This window comes from Nyctereutes procyonoides, unplaced genomic scaffold, assembly GCF_905146905.1.
Source record: "Nyctereutes procyonoides isolate TBG_1078 unplaced genomic scaffold, NYPRO_anot_genome, whole genome shotgun sequence".
NCBI lineage: Eukaryota > Metazoa > Chordata > Mammalia > Carnivora > Canidae > Nyctereutes > Nyctereutes procyonoides.
In genome coordinates this window covers 12,949,827-12,970,133 of record NW_026575135.1, presented here as the reverse complement: position 1 = coordinate 12,970,133, position 20,307 = coordinate 12,949,827, and the positions used below count along the sequence as shown (strand labels likewise).

The window sequence follows — 20,307 nt, the reverse complement described above, 5'->3', positions numbered from 1 at the left end:
TTGAACAAAGTAAAATGAGAATGAAAGGAGATGAAACAAATGCTCATTGTATCCTGGAAATAGAGAATTCAGCATGAAAGCAGAAAAATACTCAAACATATAACTTAAACTGCTAAAAAGGAAATCTTAGTTCTATAGATTAGGCACGTAATGAAGGAAAGCTAGTGTACGTTAACCCTTGAACATTGTGAGATTAAGGACACTGACCTCCCATACAGTTAAAAATCTGTGTGTTAACTTTTGACTCCCCCAATTCTTAACTGCTAATAACCTAACCTACCATTGACCAGAAGTCTTATTGATAACAGTTGATTAACACATATTTTGTATATGTATTATATGCTGTATTTTTACTATAAAGTAAGCTGGAGAAAAAATGTTATGAGGAAAATCATAAGGAAGAGAAAGTACATTTACAACTTTAAATAATCCATGTATAAGTGGATCCATGTAATTCAAACCTGTGTTAAAGGGTTAACTGTATAGTCGTCAACATCAACCTACTTTTTAAAAATTGGATTTCAGAGTTAAGGAGTGCATTCTCTGCTCATTTCATTAAAAAAGTCAGTTTACCTATAGAGGAGTACTGGGGGAAGGATCAGATATTGTCAAGGAGATATTTGGCATTATAGGACAGTAGTATAAAACCTACATACAAGTCATCAGGGGAAAGAAAGTATGACCTCAGCACAGTTATCAGTTGATAAGTGTATTTCAACAATGCAAGAACTCAAGGTAAATAATATCTATTAAGTTTTTTGATAAACTGAGACGATGAAAATCAGCCATCTAGTAGATGAATGGAGATGATAGAGCAGAAGGCTTGGCAGGGAAGATATGAACAAGAACAAAAGAACTGTGGGATTTGTAGCAACAGAATATAATAGAACTGAAACAAGGTAGAAATAATAAAAGTCAAGATTGAAGGAGGAAAAAAAGGAGGGTGAGTATAAATTTGCTGATTTCCTCTTATTTTTCAGCTGGAGAACAAAGGACAGAAAGTTTAGACATCAAGTAATAGAGGTGTCGGTATATTTAAAGGAATAAAGATGAACACTTGAAGAACTAAATATATGTTTAACCAAAATCAGGGCAGACTAGGTACAAAGAGGTAGAACTATATTAAATGTTTTATCTTTAATTGTCAGATGCAACCAAAGGTGGAAGGACAAAAATTTTTATTTTTACGCTTTATTTACATTTGCAAAAAGACTGAAAACGTATGTGGGATATTTATAAAAACTGACCATATCCTAGGTCACAAAAAACAACAAAAAGCTATCATACAGATGATGTTTCCTGACAAAATTTTCTCAGTTTCTTCTTTGGAAGTAGTTAATATGCTCAGCAGCATCAGCATGGCCTGGCAACTTGTCAGAAATGCAAATTCAGAAGCCAGATCTACTGAATCAGGAACTATAGAAGCCCCCAAATCTCCATTGGCCAAATTTTATAGATATCTTGTTCATGTTTGGTATTTGCAATTGTTATTTGTAGAATGACATGATAAATATTTTTGTTCTTTCATGTTAGGTCTCATATCTGATTATTTAGGAGGAAATTAGCAAATCGAAGAATGTTCTATAGAACTTCAGGTGACGTTTTCTCTATTTTTGTGGTGGTTATTAGAGGTGAAAAATTAAAAATAGGTTTTTGTTTTTTTAGAAATATCTTTTTGTTTACAGAAAACAAGATTATCTTCTTATCCAAAAAAGATGAAATCAACTGAGTTACTCTCAAAAGACAACCAAGTGAGCACCGCAGACTAATGAGTAGAATCAATAAGAACGTGGTATTGGCGCTTTTAACTTTGACAAGTTCTGCATTTCTGCTGTTTCAGTTGTACTACTACAAGCACTATTTATCGGCAAAGGTAATATCTTTTTCTCTCTTCTCATCATTAGGCTTCATTTTAACTGTATATTTTTCTAATTAAACTTAATTAAATTTAGTTAATTTTAATTAGTTGCAGTTTTTCAAATTCTTGCAGAAATAGTTTTTTTTTTTTAATTTTAAGATTTCATTTATTTGACAGAGAGAGAGAGAGACCACAAGTGGGGGAGGAGGGGCAGTAGGCAAAGGGAGAGGGAGAAGCAGGCTCCCTACAGAGCAAGGAACCCATCAAGGGCTTTGATCCCAGGACCCTGAGATCATGACCTGAGCCAAAGGCAGACACTTAACTGATTGAGCTACCCAGGAGCTCCTAGAAATAGATCTTACTGAGATTCTCATCTTTGTAAAGTGTGGCGAGCAATTCAACATTGTAGTTAAATATTATTATAACAACATACTAGTCAAAGTGCCAAGTTTCAGTAATGTTTATTGAATTTTTTTTCTGTTACAGTTATATAAAAACTATTATTCTTCCAAACACATCATCCCTATTGGGAAGAATTCAGTAATACATAATTTTGATAAAATACCGAAATTGGTTTATTTTAGTACAATGTACTTCTCCCTCCCACTCTAGGGGAGGATACTTCTCTGCCCTAGTTGAACTTGACCATGAGACTTACTTTGGCTGGTGGAATGTTACAGACACGTGCAGAAATTTCAAAGAGATTGTTATGATGTGACTTGCCCTTTGTGTAACCCTGACTAGAATGTGCCCTGAGTAGATTCTGCTTCTCCAGTCTGGGCCCTGGATGAGATGTATGAAGCAGATCAAAGCATAGCTGCCCAGCTTGACCCATGGATCTAACAGAAAAAATAAATGCATGGTAGCGTTTTAAGACTAGGTCAAGTTTATTATGCAGCATTGTTATGTGGAGTTGCTAGATCTCATTTTACAGATGAGAAAACCAAAACTCTAACAGAGAACATAACTTGCCTCCCTGAATCACCCAATTTCTAACATGCAGGGCTGACAGCTTGTCCATTCTTTGCAGGCTAACTTATTTCTGAAATAATTGGCAAGTACCCAGGCTACCAGCTATCTTGGCTGTTTATCCAATGAATGTCTTTGTGTGCCATCTTCAACCCCCTCCTGAGTACTTGCTCGGGAGAAGGTCCTAGAGTAGAATTTCTGGGTCTAATGTGCATGTTTTAGATTTTGTCACATATCGCAAAGTTATATTCCATAAGGATGAGTAGTGTGTCTAATTTCCTATCCCCTTTTCAAATGTAGGAATAATAGCAACAGTAACAACAGTAATGGCATCTGTATTAGTTAGAGATGTTTGGGGCTGACTACTAGTAGCTTAAACAAATAGAGGATTATTTGTCTCTTCTGCCTTTAAGTCCAAAGCTTCTCAAATTCTTTTGATGTTTTCCTTGTGCTAGACAAGGCTGGAAGAAGACATAGTACATTCTAAAAGGCTTCTACTTTTGTGACATTTGCCTGCAGATTTCCAGATATAAGATAATCTGGGAAAGCAAGGTTTTATTACTAGTGTTGTTGTTGTTGTTACTTAGCTTTTCCAGCCTATATAATAGAGATTGCAGAGGAGAAGTGTGAGAGTGGGGGTCAGGTCAACTTACCTACAGTGTCTGCTATAGCAGCTACATCTTTTGGTGTGCTTCTAGGCTTGGCACTGTGCTAAGCATTGCACATATATTTTATAAGAACAGCAAATTAAGTATATCTTGTACTTTCTGTTTTCCTGGAGAAAAAGCTGAGGTTTGTTGTTGAGATTTCTTAATTTGTCAACTGTCACATTTTTTTTTTTTTTTTTGAGAGAGAGAGAGAGAGTGCAAGTAGGGGGAGAGGCAGAGAAAAGGGAGAGAGAGAATCTTAAGCAGACTCCACACTGGGCATGGAATCTCAGTCTCACGACCCTGAGATCATGACCTAAACTGGAATCAGGAGTCAGATGCTTAAACCAGCTGAGTCACCCAGGCACCCTATGTCACATAATTATTAAGTGAGGGAGATAGAATTTAAACCTAGGGAGTCTACCCCCCAGAACCTTGTTCCTAATATTTTTAGTGTTTTTGATGTTCAAAAACTGAAAAGATATTAAACTCCATTATAGGTCATTTATTTGATTACTACTGGGGCTAAACTTTCCATATGCTTACTGGTTCTTTCTGTTTCTTTTTTTTTTCTTACTTCTTTGTATTCCTACCTGCATATTTTTCTGAGGGTGTGTTCTATATAATTTTAAGGATGGTATACCTTTATCAGACATATATCGAACATTTTTCCTGATTTATGAATTTGACTTTTAACTTTATATTCATGATATAACCCCCCGTAATACATTTGTATTTAATTTCTAGGTAGACAGCTGTCTTCCTTAAGGCATCTGGTTTTTATGTTATAAGTGGTCCAAGATTGTGGAAATATGCACCTATATTTTCATCTAATACTATTCATGTTTACATTTTTTAATTAAATAGAATTTACTTTAGAATGAGGTATGAATTAGATATCTAACTTAAATTTTTTCCCAAGTGGTTGACCATTTGTACCAATATCACCTTTTTAATTCCATCATTAACTTAAAAATCCCATCTTAATTATACGTTAAATTCCTATAAATATTATCTTGACCCTTTCTTTTGGAATGCATTGTAGTTTTAGTTGTTTAAAGCACAAACTCCAGCCTAGGACTAAACCGTATCTATACTGCTTATTAGCTATGGGATCTTGGGTAAATTACTTCTAAATGCTGTGCCCTCATCTATAAAATAGGGAGAATGACAGTACCATCTTGTAGACTTATGAAGCTTAAACAAATTAATTAATGCACATAAAACCTTTGGAGCAGTGCATGTCACATACAGATCAAAAAATACAGGCTTTTTATTTTTTTTGAGGAAAGATGTTACCTGACCCAAGGTTTATTTTTTTTTCAAGTAATATCATTCAACACTCATTCATTTTATTTCAAGTTTTTATTTAAATTCTAGTTGTCATATAGTGTAATACTGGTTTCAGGAATAGAATTTAGTGATTCATCACTTATATGTGTAGCACCCAGTGCTTAATCATAACAAGTGCCCTCCTTAATACCCACCACCCATCTAGCCCATCCCCCACCCACCTCCTCTATCTCAACCCTCAGTTTTCTATAGTTAAGAGTTTCTTACAGTCTGCCTATGAGCTATTGTTTTAAAGATTTATTTATTTGAGAGAGAGAGAGAGAGAGAGAGAGAACACAAATGGGGGGAGAGGCAGAGAGTGAGGGAGAGAATCTCAAGCAGACCTGCTGAATGCAGAGCGTGATGTTGGGCTCGATCCCAGGACACTGAGATCATGACCTGAGCCAAAACCACAAGTTGGATGCCCAACCAACTGAGCTACCCAGGCACCCCATGAGATATTTTTTTATTATTATCTTCAGTTTTATAATCAAAAGTTGTATTTGTTATATTGTATCCATGGCATATAAACTGCCTTAGTGATAAGTGCCATTAAGCAAAATTGAACAAAATAAGGCATAAAATTTTAAAAAGTTCACTAAACTTGTATGCTCTTAGATTTGCGAAGTTTGTATTTGTATTAGAGTTATTTTTTATGTTCACTATTAATCATAGGTAGAGATGAACATCTAAGTTTTGAAATAACAAAGGTTACTTTTATTGAAAAATATAGAAACTATATTAAACTATTCCTAGTCAAGTAATTTTACATTTTACAAAATGGAATTTTAAACTTTATTAATTCAAAAATTTTTATTTAAAAGTCACTTTTGCCAGGCATTCTGACAAAGTGATAGAAACAATGAGAAATGGTTTATTCTATATATTTATGATTTGTTTGGCTTACTGCAAGTCAATTTGTTTGAGCCTCATTTTCTTTAAAATGGGACTAATAGCAACTTTGCTGGTTAAGATAATGTATGTAATTCATCTAACTTACTGTTTGGTATATGGTAGAAGCTATTAGTAGCTTATACATTCTGGTCCTTCTAAGGTTTACATTGCTGTTTGAAAATTAAATTGTATTTAATTATTACAGGTTTCTCATGAGCCTACATTTATCAGTTTTTCATAAGTGAGTTATCTGGGGCCCAGATATGTTAAGCTTCCTGCTGAAGATTGCCAAGTTCAGATCCTAAAACTTATGTCTTTACTCATAGAGCTAATACCACATGTAAATATGAATATGTTCAAATGAAATACTATAGCATTGATAAGATATGAAATGAGATGGCTGTAAAGTATTATGAATCACAGTAAAAAATTATAAAATATTACTGCCTCAGTGGAAGGAAGAAAAGTCAACAACCTATGTTTATATAAAGCACTGAGTGAACCAAACTGATTTTGGTTTTTTAAGATTTTATTTATTTATTCATGAGAGACACAGAGAGAGAGGCAGAGACATAGGCAGAAGGAGAAGCAGGCTCCTCGCAGGGAGCCTGATAGAGGACTCCATCCCCAGACCCCGGGATTATGACCTGAGCCAAAGGCATATGCTCAACCACTGAGCCACCAGGCGTCTCAGTTAATGATGTTCTTGACTTACAACCATAAGCAACATCAGTACCTGCAATATCCAGCTATTCTTATTACCTAGAAAGCCACTTACAGGGTTTTGTGCTAGGATGTCTTTCTTTGCATTATATGTAGTAACCTCTGTGTGTTTGGTTAGAAGACCAGGAGGGAAGAAAGGGGAGTTTGGATTTCAAGTTTAACAATAGTCATTCACAGTGAACAATTTTATATGCTGTTATTAGAAATGGAAATAAATCTGGTAGCCATTTAGATCATTTGCAACAAAGATTTTTGAAATATTTTGAGTTGGTCAGTTGTTGGCTAAAATCATGCAAGAAATGATTTTAAAAATATCTTCTTTTCTTAATAATAAATTTATTTTTTATTGGTGTTCAATTTGCCAACATACAGTTAACAATATCTTCTTTGGCTATAGGCTCTTATGTTCTGAAGGATAATATATGGGTCATTGCTGGAGGAAAAAAATTTTATCTGACAATCTGATCTAGTATGATAAACTTTGATAAATGCTGTTGTCCTCTTCCTAATTTTTCCTCCACATCTCCCCGGCCCCATTATTGCCATTGTTCAGGAGAAATGGGAAAGAATTTCTTCCATTGGAATTGACAGATACTGAAAAAATATTTCCATGTGTTCCCAGACTTCAGACTTCATAGGTTTTCTGGCCAAAAATTTTGGCTTACTAATAAACAAAGCTTTCCCACCATCCCACATCACATTTATGAGTCCTATCCACTAAGAACTTGAGTGACTTGGGAATAAGTAAAAGAACAGTGCGTCCACTGGAAGGAAAGGCACTGAGATCCAGAAGGGGAAAGCTGCCTGTAGGATTGGTGGATTTACCATGATTCGTGTTTCTGATCCTTAGGATCGCAAATGTATAAATAATTGAAAAAGATCAGTTATTAAAGACTTAAAAAGATGTTCTTAAGTCTTACTCTTCGATTCTCTGTAGGCAGATTAATGATCATGGCTTGAACAAGGGATCTTGTCATGAAAAGTGGAAGAGTTCATGAAAAGTGGTAGAGTTCATGAAAAGTGGAAAGTAAAGCTGTCAGAATTTGTTGATGAGTTAGTTATTAGATGTAAAAGACAGAAAGGAGTCAGGGATAATTTGAGTGTTTTGGGCCTACTTGGAAACGTTGCTAATTGGGAAGTTGCTATTTACTGAGATGGGAAAGACAGGAGAAGCAAGCTTGAGGGATGGAGATCTGAATTTGAGATGCCTATTTGACATACAGGTGAAGAAGTGAATAGAGTTGAATATATAAGTTTGGAATTCAAAGGACTGGTTTGGTTGGAAATATAAATTGAAAGTTGTAAGCGTGTAGATTTTATGTAAAGCCTTTAGAGTAGATGAGTTACCAAGAAAGTGAACAGTGAGTAAAAAGAGAAAAGTCTCATGGTCTGAGTTTTGGGATCCTCCAATACATCAGGGAGGTGGAAGAACTAGCAAATGAGAACAAGAAGGAGCAGCCAGAGAGAAATCCAGGAAAACTAGAAGTATGGGGTTCTGAGAGCCAAGCAACTGAAGTTTAAGTGAGACAGCAATGGGATCCCTGGGTGGCGCAGTGGTTTGGCGCCTGCCTTTGGCCCAGGGCGCGATCCTGGAGACCCAGGATCGAATCCCACGTCGGGCTCCTGGTGCATGGAGCCTGCTTCTCCCTCTTCCTGTGTCTCTGCCTCTCTCTCTGTGACTATCATAAATAAATAAAAAAATTAAAAAAAAATAATTAAGTGAGACAGCAATGATCAATAATTCTTGTTAGATCAAATAAGGAGTAATAATTGACCATTGGATTTAGCAACGTGGAAGTCATTGGTGATCTTGATGAATACTTGGAAGAGTGAAATTAATCTTGTGAGCTCATGGGAAGAAAGGAAGCAGAGGCAGTGAGAACAGACAACCTATTAGGGGTTTTGGTTGAAGGAAGACAGAAAATTGTTAGTTGGCAAGAGGAGTTTTTTCTTTTGTATGTTTGTTTGAAGATAGGAGAAATAATACCATGTTTCTATATTGATGGGAATGATCCAGCAAAGAAAACAAAGCTCAGAAATTGTGTCTCATCTACTAATGGAGGGCTAAGTAAGCAACAAGGGCTATGTCACAGAGTTTGCAATCTCTTTTCATGGATGAAGATTACAAAGCTATCTCTTTGTGGTTTGTTATCAAATATCCCTTGGTATGAAAATATTATTGTCAAATTGAGAGCTTATGAGGAGAGACCAGTTCTCGCTCTATCTTACCCAGTATATCTGTTCCTCTTTTCCGCTCTCCTTCCCTGCATTTAACAAACCATCATTAAACATTTACTCATTGCCCAGCAGTATGCTAGGGCACTGTCAATACAAAGAAGGATTGGATTCAGTCCCTGCTCTTGAGTTTGCAGTTTAGTGGGGCTCCTTTTTAGGAGCCTGGGGCATATTTCATTTTTAGGATAAGGCTATTCTTTCTTCTTCAGTATCCTCCCATCTACATCTTCTAGGTAAAGAACACACTCAAGGCATAAGAAACTTCTCTGGATCTTCTTTCAGCTTGAAGTATTCTTCCTGTTGTCTCTAGGCCATCAGACATTCTTTTTCCTTATACTTTCAAAGTATTTTGGGGCTTGTCAGATGAAAACTGATAATGTTTTCTTCCTTCTGATTCTCTAGCCCTGAATATTTTTTCTTAATTTTTATTTGTTAGTGGAGTAGAGTTAACACACAATGTTACATTAGTTTCAACACTGATTCAACAGTACAGTAGTACATTAGTAAATTAGTACAACACAGTGAATCAAGTCATGCTATGCTCACCACAGGGGTAGCTACCGTCTGTCATGCAGCACTATTACAGTACCATTGACTGTATTCCTCAAGCTGTACCTTTCATCCCTGTGGCTTATTCATTCCATAACTAGAAGCCTTTATCTCCCACTCTCCTTCACTCATTTTGCCCAGCCCCTCCCCACCCAGCCACCACCCGTTTGTTCTCCGTATACCAACTGAAACAAGTCAGACAGAGAAAGATAGCTTTGAATTTACTAAAATATTTTTCTGTTATCTTCTTAGAATGGAACTGGTTTATCAAAATCTAAAGGAAGCCGAATTGGATTTGATAGCACACAGTGGGTATGTACAAGCATGAAATTCCTCATTTATAGTGTTCATTTAGTTCATTTGTTTATGTACTCAATAAATATTTGTTGAATGATGACAATGGTGATAGCTATCTTCGTGGGCAGTGAGAGTAGGTGGTGGAGGGGAAGAGGTAGGCCCTGTGTCAAGTGCTTTATATACAGTATTTCATTTAGTTCTTATGGAAACTTTATTAAGTCAGTACGTATTTTTATCTCAGTTCACTTAGAAGGTTTAAGGTTAGTTGGCTAATAAGTGACTGAACCCAGATTCTAAATGTTTGCCTTCAGAATTCTCACTCACTAAACGATGGTGCATCTCCAAATGAAAAAATATGTGAATCAGAATGGAACTATGAATAAGGGAAAATAATGATTAGGAACAGAAATCTAGTCAACATGTTTACTTTTTAAGATCAAGAAAACTAGTGATATGCACAAGATATCCCTGTTTCGATTTATAAATTTTAGAGTATACATTTATAAAATATGTTTCTTTACCTTTTTTCTAGCCAAATTTAGAATGAAAAACAGTGCAAGGTTATTGGTTACTAATAAAAAATTACATTTATCCTATTAGTATACATTTTGAATATGACCATTTATTTCTTGTGGATGACTCGTCTTTGGCATCTCTTTAACCAGAGACATGAAGCTTTAGATAGGAAATGGGTTTTCAAAATCATGAAGCAGCAATGAAGTAGTAATAATTTTAGGTCATTGCTGACACCAATTGGTTTTGAACTATTATTTATTTATTTATTTATTTTTTAAACATTTTATTTATTTATTCATGAGAGACACACAGAGAGAGGCAGAGACACAGGCAGAGGGAGAAGCAGGCTCCATGCAGGGAGCCCGATGTGGGACTCAATCCCGGGTCTCCAGGATCACGCCCTGGGCCAAAGGCAGATGCTCAACCACTGAGCCACCCAGGCATCCCTGAACTATTATTTAAAAGTAAAGTCTGGGATATCCTAAATCAGCCTCAACTATGAAATATCAAAATAAACTTTTAATTTATTAAAAATATCAGATATTTTGCTCTGTGAATGTAGGAGTTATCTGAGGGGAACGGGAAAAGCCTCATCTTTTTCTTTCAGGGAAGGATCCTGAGGTAGGAGAAAATAAGGGACTTTTTTTTTTTAAAGGGTTTGCTTCCAAGATAAATGAGAAAAGATTAAAGAACAGCTCACTATTCAGTGAGTTCTCTGTGTTAATTACATTGCATGGTACTAAGAATCACTGTTTATAATTGCAGAATCATGTGGAGGGGGAGAAGTACTAAAATACTTTTGTTACAGTATTTTAGAAGGAAGGGATGAAATCTGATCAGTAAGTGTGATACTGCAAGCTGATAAGATTCTAGAATGAGTTATTAAACAGATGACTTGAGGAAAGGGAAGGATGATTATTAGGAACCAGCCTTTCACTAAGAACAAGTCCCGCCAAAGCCCTTGTAGATGAATAGGCTCTTACAGTCTCAGTACACCCTGCTATCAACAAGACATTTTTCTTCCTTCTAAACAAAACGAATTACTGAAGGTCTGATGATGATAGTTATGTTTATTTAGAATTAATTGGATTTAGAGTCAATTGGACATCTGTTTCCAAGGAGCATTGATGATTGCATTGATAACAGCCTGGAAGGCATATTTAGAAGGTGAGTTAGGGAATCTCTCATCCACCCTACCCCAATCTATACTTATATCGATAATTGTAACAAAGCCATAAATGTGTTTGTCATGTTTGTATTTAACACTTAGCTGAAAGAGATTCATTCTACAAACATTAAGTACCATATATGTGCTGGTGTTTGTCACTTCATCATCTTTCTTCCAAAATCATTCTTTTATTCTCCTAGTGTGAAGCACAGAAAGCAACCACCATAAAAGAAAAAAAAAAAACCGATAAATGAGAAAATCAAAATTTAAGACATCAGTTTTTTGAAAAAAATTTTGTGAAATTGGTATTATTCCTTAAATTGTTGATAGAATTCACCTGTGAATCATCTGAATCTGGAGTTTTTTCTTGTTGCTATTGTTTATATATATATATATATATATATAAAATTCATATAAAATATATGAAACAAATATATACAAATATATAACATATATAAATATATAATGAATATATGTATATATACACATTCAATTTAGTTAACTCATAAAATATATTCATATAAAATATAAAAATATATATGAATATGTAACATATATGTATATATAAATTCAATTTAGTTAAAAGGTATAGGGCAATTCAGATTTTCTGTTTCGTCTTGTGGGAGTTTGTTAATTGTGTTTTTAAAGAAATTTATCCATTTCATCTAAGTCATTGAATCTCTTGTTTTTAAAGATTTTGTTTATTCATGAGAGACAGAGGGAGAGGCAGAGACATAGGCAGAAGGAGAAGCAGGCTCCATGCAGGGAGCCTGATAGGAGACTTGATCCTGGAACTCCAAGATCACCCCCAAGCCAAAGGCAGACGCTCAACCACAGAGCCACCCAGGTGTCCCTAAGTTATTGAATCTTTTAGCATAAAGTTGGCTTTCTAATTTTTAACTTAGTTATTTCTCCCACTAAGAGATCATAAATTCCTCTATAGCAGAGATTATTGTAGTCTTGGTATTTTGCATACTTGGCCTAAAAACAAATGGTAAGAGACTTATTACTAGCTTTATCTCATTTTTTCTTTCTTTAAAAATTTTTTTATTTTAATTCAATTTAGTTCACATACAGTGTATTATTCGGTTCAGGGGTAGAATTTAATGATTCATCAGTTGTATATAATACCACTGCTCATTCTATCACCTGCCCTCCTTAATGCCCATTACCCAGTGACCCCATCCTTCTATTCACCTGCCTTTCAGCCACCCACAGTTTGTTCCCTATAGTTAAGAGTCTCTCATGGTCTTTTTTTTTTTTTTTTTTCGCAAATTTTTTTAGATTTTATTCATTTATTCTTGAGAGAGAGAGAGAGAGAGAGGCAGAGACACAGGCAGAGGGAGGAGCAGGCTCCACACAGGGAGCCCGATGCAGGACTTGATCCTGAGACTCCTGGATCACACACTGGGCCGAAGGCAGGTGCTAAACCGCTGAGCCACTCTGGCTGCCCTCATTTTTTTTTCTATTCTTAAAATTTTTAAAAAATATTTTATTTATTCATGAGAGACACAGAGAGGCAGAGACATAGGCAGAGGGAGAAGCAGGCTCCATGTGGGGAGCCTGATGCGGGACTTGATCCCAGGATCCGGGATCAAGACCTGAGCCAAAGGCAGACACTTAACCACTGAGCCACCCAGGTGCCCCAATATATTCTTAAAATTCTTAATATCCTTATCTGTTTATTATCTTGTATATGTTTTTACATTTTTCTTCAAATTTTGTGAATAATAGTTTATCCTTAATTCTGTGAGACATCTTTTTAATGAGCATACATCCCTTTGAAATCATTATTACTTTCATTAAAGTATACTTTAAAAAAAAAAAAAGATTTTGTTTATTCATGAGAGACACAGAGTGAGAGAGAGAAAGAGACAGAGACACAGGCAGAGGGAGAAGCAGGCTCCATGCAGGAAGCCTGATGTGGGACTCGATCCTGGGCCTCCAGGATCACTACCTGGACCAAAGGTGGTGCTAAAACCCCTGAGCCACCCGGGCTGCCCTAAGGTATACTTTTAAGCAATAATGTATACCAGTTCTTCTATTTATCTTTGCTGTTCTTTGGTGTTACACTTGAGTGGGATTATTGTGTTTCTATTCTAATTTTGAAACTTATTTTTTCAGTAGGGGTCTCTACTTACTGCTCCAAAGAATTATATTTTAAAATATTACATTACTGTTAGAAAATCAAACTATATTTGGGAATAGTCAAGCATGCAATATATTTTAGTTTGAATCTTTTGCTTAGAAAGATTATTAAGCAGTATTAACAAACATGAAAAAAAGTAGCACACAGAATTGATTTTTTATTTTGAAAAGGTTGACATTACCATTTTTAAAAACTGACAGATCCGGTATTTCCTCTCCAACTTTGGCTCAAAAAGATATAGCCAATACCAAGGGAATAATTTCTAAGCCCAAAGTTTTCATCTCAGGTACAATTTCTTCTATGTTGTTCTTTTGATGTATAATTGGTAGCTTACTTTTCTGTACTTTATAGTATGTTACATATATTTTTACTGTAGCATATTTTATCATGTATTGTAAATACTTGTTCATCTTGCTTAGTATATTGTGTATATCCTGAGAGCAGGGGCCCTGTAGTATTTATCTGCTTACTCGTTCAGCATAAATAATAGACATGGTATCTTTTGAGTAAAAACTGTACATATTCTTATAAAATTAATGAATAAAAAATTTAATAAGGTGGATTATTGTATTGGTTTAGAAGAGTTAAGGAGATTCTTTTCCTCTCAAACAGCGTGCAGTTAAAAAATTTATTGTGCTAACATCCAGCCAAAATGTACCAGTGTTCCTTATTGATCCTTTGATCCTGGAATTGATTAATAAAGACTTTGAACAAGTCAAAAATACTTCTCATGGCTCCACTTCAGAATGCAAGTTTTTCTGTGTTCCAAGAGACTTTACCACATTTGCACTACGGTATCACCTGTGGAAGAATGAGGTAAGATGATTTGCTTTCACATAACAGAATGTGTCCTTTACAAAATAGTGTGGGAATAAACCAGTTTTTTAAAAGTAAAACATTTCAAAAATCTTTAAAGCTTTTTATAAATTGTGTTGGGAATATTTTCAGCTATAAGTAATAGAAGACAATTAACAAAGTAGGGACCTACTTTTCTTGTGTAACAAGAGGTTAAAAGATTGGTGCCGTTGGTATTAGCTGCTCACTGATGTCAGGGCTGGCATCACTGAAGTTCTTTCTTCATTCTTCTCATCATTACAAGATAGCTGTCCTGGTTATCAGGCATCATAATCCATGTTTAAAGACAGGAAGGGCTAGTGACACTATTTATCCTTTGAAGCAAAAATTTTCTCAGAAGCTTCTGATAAACTGCTTATAGCTCACTGTCCAGAACTAGATTCATACGTCTTCTGGTTGTAAAGGGGCCTAGGAAGACAGGTGTTTAGCATTTCCATCAGCATAGGCAGGCAAGTAGGAAGGGTTTTGGTGATGAATATTCAGTATTTGCCACATAAGGTGTGTGAGGGCAATGTCACTAGTCCATAGCACTACTCTTTCCATCTTGAAAGCGTGTAGTACTTGTTTGATACTCATGATTCTGTGATGATGGAATTTTTGGGTAGCATTTAGCTGGGCAGTTCTGATCTCAGCTAAGCTCAGCTTCTAGTCACCTAGGCAGCTCTGCTTCTCCAGGGTGGCTTGCTGTCAAATGGAGCAGTGGAGGTATCTTGACTGTGTGTCTAATCATCCAGGCTAGTCTGAGAAAGCAAAAACATGAAAAGTTTCTTGATATTGTTAAAATATTAAGATTTCTTAACTGTGAACATAAATATACCTCCTTTCATTCAGATGCTCTTTGATGAGATTTAATAAAATACTGTAATTTTTCTAACAGATTTTACACATTAAAAAAGATTTTATTTACTTATTTAGAGAAAAAGAGAGATCATACAAGTTGGGGGAGGGGCAGAGGGGAAGGAAGGGAGGGAGGGCGGGCATCTCAAGGAGACTGCACTGAACGTGGAGCCCAACATGTGGCTTGATCCCACAACCCTGAGATTTTGACCTGAGCCAAACCAGGAGTCAGACGCTCAACCAACTGAGCCACCCAGGTGCTCCATATTTTGCACATTTTTGATAAGATTTATTCCTTGCTACCTTATAGTTTGTGTGTGTGTGTGTGTGTGCGCGCGTGCATGCACGCACAAGGGGTGGAGGTGACAAGATAACGTGGATATTTTACCTCTTCCTTTACTAATTCATTATTAGAGGTAGTTGAGAATGCTGTTGATTTTTGTATTTTGACCCTGTTTCCCAGCTACTGTTCTGAACTCCGCACTGTATAGATAAACTTCAGTTTCTTCCCTGTCTTCTCCCTTCTTCATCCCCTTTCCCACCCTCTTTCTTTTTTCTCTTTCTTTGAATATAGCAGGTTATATTTTCTGCACAAAAAGACAATTTAGTCTCTTCCTTTCCAACCTTTACGCCTGATTTCTTTTTCTTGTGTTATTGATTTAGGTAGGATAAGATAATATTAAATAAAAGTATTCTTTATTTTGAAAGAAAGAACTTTGTATTGCTTGGATGTTGGATTTCCAGAATTGAGTCTCTCATTTTCTTGTCTTTGATTTCTTTCTCATCTATAGATTTTTCATCTCTTTTTCTAACTGTCCTACTTTTATTTTTTTTATAAATTTATTTTTTATTGGTGTTCAATTTGCCATCATATAGAATAACACCTAGTGCTCATCCTGTCAAGTGCCCCCCTCAGTGCCCGTCGCCCAGTCACCCCCACCCCCCACCCACCTCCCCGTCCACCACCCCTAGTTCTTGTCCAACTTTTAAACAAAATCTAACACTGCCATTGATTTTCTTCATATTGCTCAAAATTTTTATATTTTTCCAAAAATTTTGTGTATTTCTTATGATTCTTGTTTCATGGGTACGGGTTTTTATCTTTTTTTGCTCTGTAGATTTTCATGTTTTTTGGGTTTTGTTTAGTTGTTTGCTCCGTATTGCATTTTGTTTTTCTAAATCCCTTCATTTTGGGCATTTATTTTTTTTGTTATGGTTATTTATTTTTTTGTTGTGGTTATTTTATTTGGTTTTCATGATATAGCCATTCTTTAATGTTTGCTGATCTTTGTTCATATTTAAGAATGAGGCACTGAAAACCAGTTGGAAGCTTTCTGTTAGGGCTATGTTTCATAAACTGGTGACTTTTATGATAGAGTAATAATAAGGCTATGCCAGCTTTCTCACTGACTCCTAAATGTCAGTATTTGTAGCCCATTTCTACTGGACTGTTTGATTTCCTTATAGAAAAAAAAGACCACAATGCTTATAAGCCTTTTCTATAAAGAGTTTTTATAATGTTCCTTTGTTTTCCCAAAATGAAGTTTGACATTATAACCTGCCTACATACAGAATCCCCTAAGTCAATATAATGTCTTAATTATAATATGAATTAGAAATAAAAGGAAATGTGTATTTCAGCTTGTAAATGTTCAGTCATGACTACATTGGAAAGCATAATAAAGTAATTCAGATGGTTGCACTTTTCAGTGGGATTATTAAATATGATTAGCTTCAAATATAGACTCATATTATGAATGATACTGTTAGTAATGTGATTTTTTTAAATAATGAACAGGTTTCCAACAACAGAAAAGTAAAATTGTCTCTCCTTTAGCATAGCCATTGTATCCCTGAGAAATAGAGGTTCAGATCATTATGAACAAGTTTTTCTGCTGCAGGACTGATAGAACATTTGAAATTATTTAGGATATGGGACAGATATTCATATTTTGAATTACAGAATGTCTAATATTCCTGGCCTGAGGCTCTAAATGCCACTTGTATCTTCCTCAATCATTATGATAATTAAAAATATGCCCACAAATATTTTTAAAGATTTTACTTATTTATTTGAGAGAGAATGCACAAATGAGGGGAGAGGCAGAAGGAGAGGGAGAAGCAGGTTCCTCACTGAGCAGGGAGCCTGACACAGGATTCAGTCCCAGGACCCTGGTTTGTGACCTAAGCCAAAGGTAGACACTTAAATCAACTGAGCCACCCAGGTGCCCCTGCCCACAAATTTTTTAAATGTCTCTTGGATATGGTACCACTTGCCTTGAGAACCAATACTTTAGAAGAAAGAGACTGTGCCACGATTGGCAAGACCAATATGCAAAAGGTCAGCAATACCCAGAATAAGTACACAGGTTCATATTTATTCTTTTATACATATGACATCACATAGAGTCCTTGGATAGTCCTTCCTAAACCTTCTCCTAAGGTAGAGCTAATTAGAGTACTAGACCTAATTATTATAAACTTAATTCGTATGTGATTATTCTTTATTAATACCATTACCATAAAGTGAGCAAACTACTGCCAAAGGCATTTGGGAGTAGATTTGTGCTGTATAGCCTTGACTTAGGCCTTTGCTCTATTTCATCAGAGCAATTAGTTTGTTCTGACTTTTCTCTCATGATTATAAGAAGACAAGCCATTTCATAGTTCTACCTATTTTGTTTGTCAGTGTTTCCTCCCACATCCCAAGGTCTGATTCCCCTTCAGGGTCTTGTAAGCCTTTTAATTTTTTCCTCAATTTACCAGCTAATAATGCATTTCTTCCATCCTGTACATTCCATCTCTGAGTTGGTCACTCTCACCCTCAGTCAGTACATTCTACTTCTTAGGTATACTCAGAGAGAAAAGGAAAAAGAGGAGCCCTGCAGTTGATCAATCTAACATAAGGGAGAGTCAGGTGAAATTGCATTAGTTAGGGTAAGTTGCATTAATTGCTGTTAAAAAAAAATCTCTAAAATCTCATTAACCTAGCACAAGAAAGGAGTGATTGTCTTTATTCAAGTCCAGTATGGATATTCTTGGTCAGGGGTACTCCTGGATGACTCACCTCGAAGCAGTGACTTAGGGATACAGGCAGTTTCATTTGTGTGGTTTTTCCATCTTGGAGTTCTTTGCTTCCCTAGATGCAGACAGAAGAGGGAAAGCATGGAAGATTTTATGAAGATTGTAAGCCAGGCCTAGAAGTATTATATGATATTTCCATGCACATTTCTTTGGCCAGGACACGTTTAGCTCTATATCCGTAAGTGACAGTTGTTATTGCCAGTTAGCGTTCTCTACCAGAATTAGCACTTTCTCTCATATAACAGCATAAATAACAGTAACACCAGATATCTCTTGAGTACCTACTGTGTACTAGTTGATTCCTGTGGTTGAGGAGCTTGCAGTTATTGATGGAGTTAAACAATTAAAAAGCTGTATAATCAATATTATAATAGAGGTCTATATCTGTTACAAGATCATGATGAGGATACAGCTAATCCAAATGACAACATTCAGAAGCAGTAAGTGATGTGAATAAAGTACTCTTGAAGAATGTTTATGACTACTGTGACTTAAGACAAACTTACAGACACAGCTCCATAATTTAATAATGTTAAAGCCTGATATTACCACTTAGAGCTTTGTTATCCTTAATTGTAGACTAAGTATGATAATATCTTCCTTGCTGCCCTCAAATAGTTTCTGGGGGCATCAGATGAGATAATGAATGTGAATGAGTTTCATATACACTATATGAATATAGAATAGAGAGGTAGTATTAAGAATGGAAAGAACCTTAGATTTAGTTGGAGAAGACCTAAATGCTGGCAATGGCTTTGCCTCTTATTAATTCTGGTTTTTTAGACTTCTGTGGGTCTGGTTTTTAATCTAGCATACCTCGTGCTACTTATTTTAGAAGGTAGATGTCATATGTAAATGCAATAATGTTTATAAAAGTTCCTTGGAAATTATAAAGTCCTATTAAAATCTCATGTGTTCTCAATAATTAATACTATTTAATCATCCATAGCACTTTTTGTTGGTATTAGGACTAAAAGTCTACCATATAGATTAATCTTGTTACATTAGATTTTACTGTAATGATGTTGGAAAATGTACTTGTTTGATAGTATGTCTCAGTATCTTTTCTAATTGGTATTATGATGGACTTCTATTGAAGTAGCAGTTTAAGGTGTTGGGATATAAACTATGAGATGAAAGTATTCTTCTTTTGAAGTATTTTGGAAGATACAGATTAATAGAAGTTAAATTGAAAATTGAATTTTTTGTTTTAAGTGCTATCCTTATATTAACAATTACTTTGTAGATACTATCCAGAGAACACTAATGTGAGCATTCTCTTTCCAAGGAAGAAATTGGTACTAATTCGCATAAAGAGAGTTTGAATGTATCCTCCAAGCTATGTAGTTCCCCTTTCTGGTATGCTTCTTTATTCTACCATCACCACCTTCCCCCTTGCCACCCTTAGTTCTAAATCTTCAGGCAAAGAGCACGTTAGCATAAAATATGTATGGCTTAATTCAGTGTAAAAGTCACTTTAGTTTTGCTACCAGCATTTGGTTTTAAATATTTAAGCTTGATGTTTCTTTGGTTTTAGGAAGGCTGGTTTCGGATAGCTGAAAATATGGGATTTCAATGCCTAAAGATCGAGAGCAAAGATCCCCGGTTAGATGGCATAGACTCACTTTCTGGAACTGAAATTCCCTTGCACTACATCTGCAGATTGGCCAATCATGCCATCCACTTGGTGGTCTTTCATGAGAGGAGTGGCAACTACCTCTGGCATGGCCATTTACGACTCAAAGGACACATGGACAGGAAATTTGTTCCTTTCCGAAAGTTACAGTTTGGTCGTTATCCTGGAGCTTTTGACAGGTAAGTTCAGGATCTAAAGGGGAGTCCTGAAACTTATATTTTCCAGTCATGAATTCTTGCTCTTTGTTTACATTTAATAATTAATATGTAATTTACACAAATCAGTTTTGATATGTAAATATTCAGTAGGAAGAAATTCATGTACATGACGCCAAGAAATATATGTAAGAACATTCATGACAACATTGTTTGTAACGCCCCCAAACATTGTATATTCATACAGTGAAATATTGTAGAGCATGGAAATGAATGAATTAATGCTCTGTGTAACAACATAGTTGAATCCTACAATGTTGAGTGACCGAGGCAAGACTTAAAATAATACAACTCTTGATTACATTTATAAAAAGTACAAACACAGGAGAAGATATGTTCATAA

At 35.5% G+C, this 20,307-nt stretch overlaps 1 protein-coding gene across 7 annotated transcripts in view; it reads left to right on the top strand.

Moving 5' to 3' along the window:
- Positions 1-20,307, top strand: part of FKTN (fukutin) — a 67,869-nt gene that overhangs the window by 9,609 nt on the left and 37,953 nt on the right. For 4 of the 7 annotated variants that reach the window (XR_008661400.1, XM_055301854.1, XM_055301859.1 and 1 more), the window contains exons 2-6: positions 1,534-1,595; positions 1,686-1,873; positions 9,460-9,519; positions 13,950-14,153; positions 19,651-19,928. Coding sequence is in view for 6 of the 7 variants with exons in the window: in XM_055301854.1 (XP_055157829.1) it covers positions 1,769-1,873; positions 9,460-9,519; positions 13,950-14,153; positions 19,651-19,928 (647 nt within the window). In the remaining variant the exon portion in view is untranslated. The remainder of the gene's footprint in view (positions 1-1,533; positions 1,596-1,685; positions 1,874-9,459; positions 9,520-13,949; positions 14,154-19,650; positions 19,929-20,307) is intronic. The other 3 variants (XM_055301858.1, XM_055301856.1, XM_055301857.1) reach the window with 1 other exon arrangement.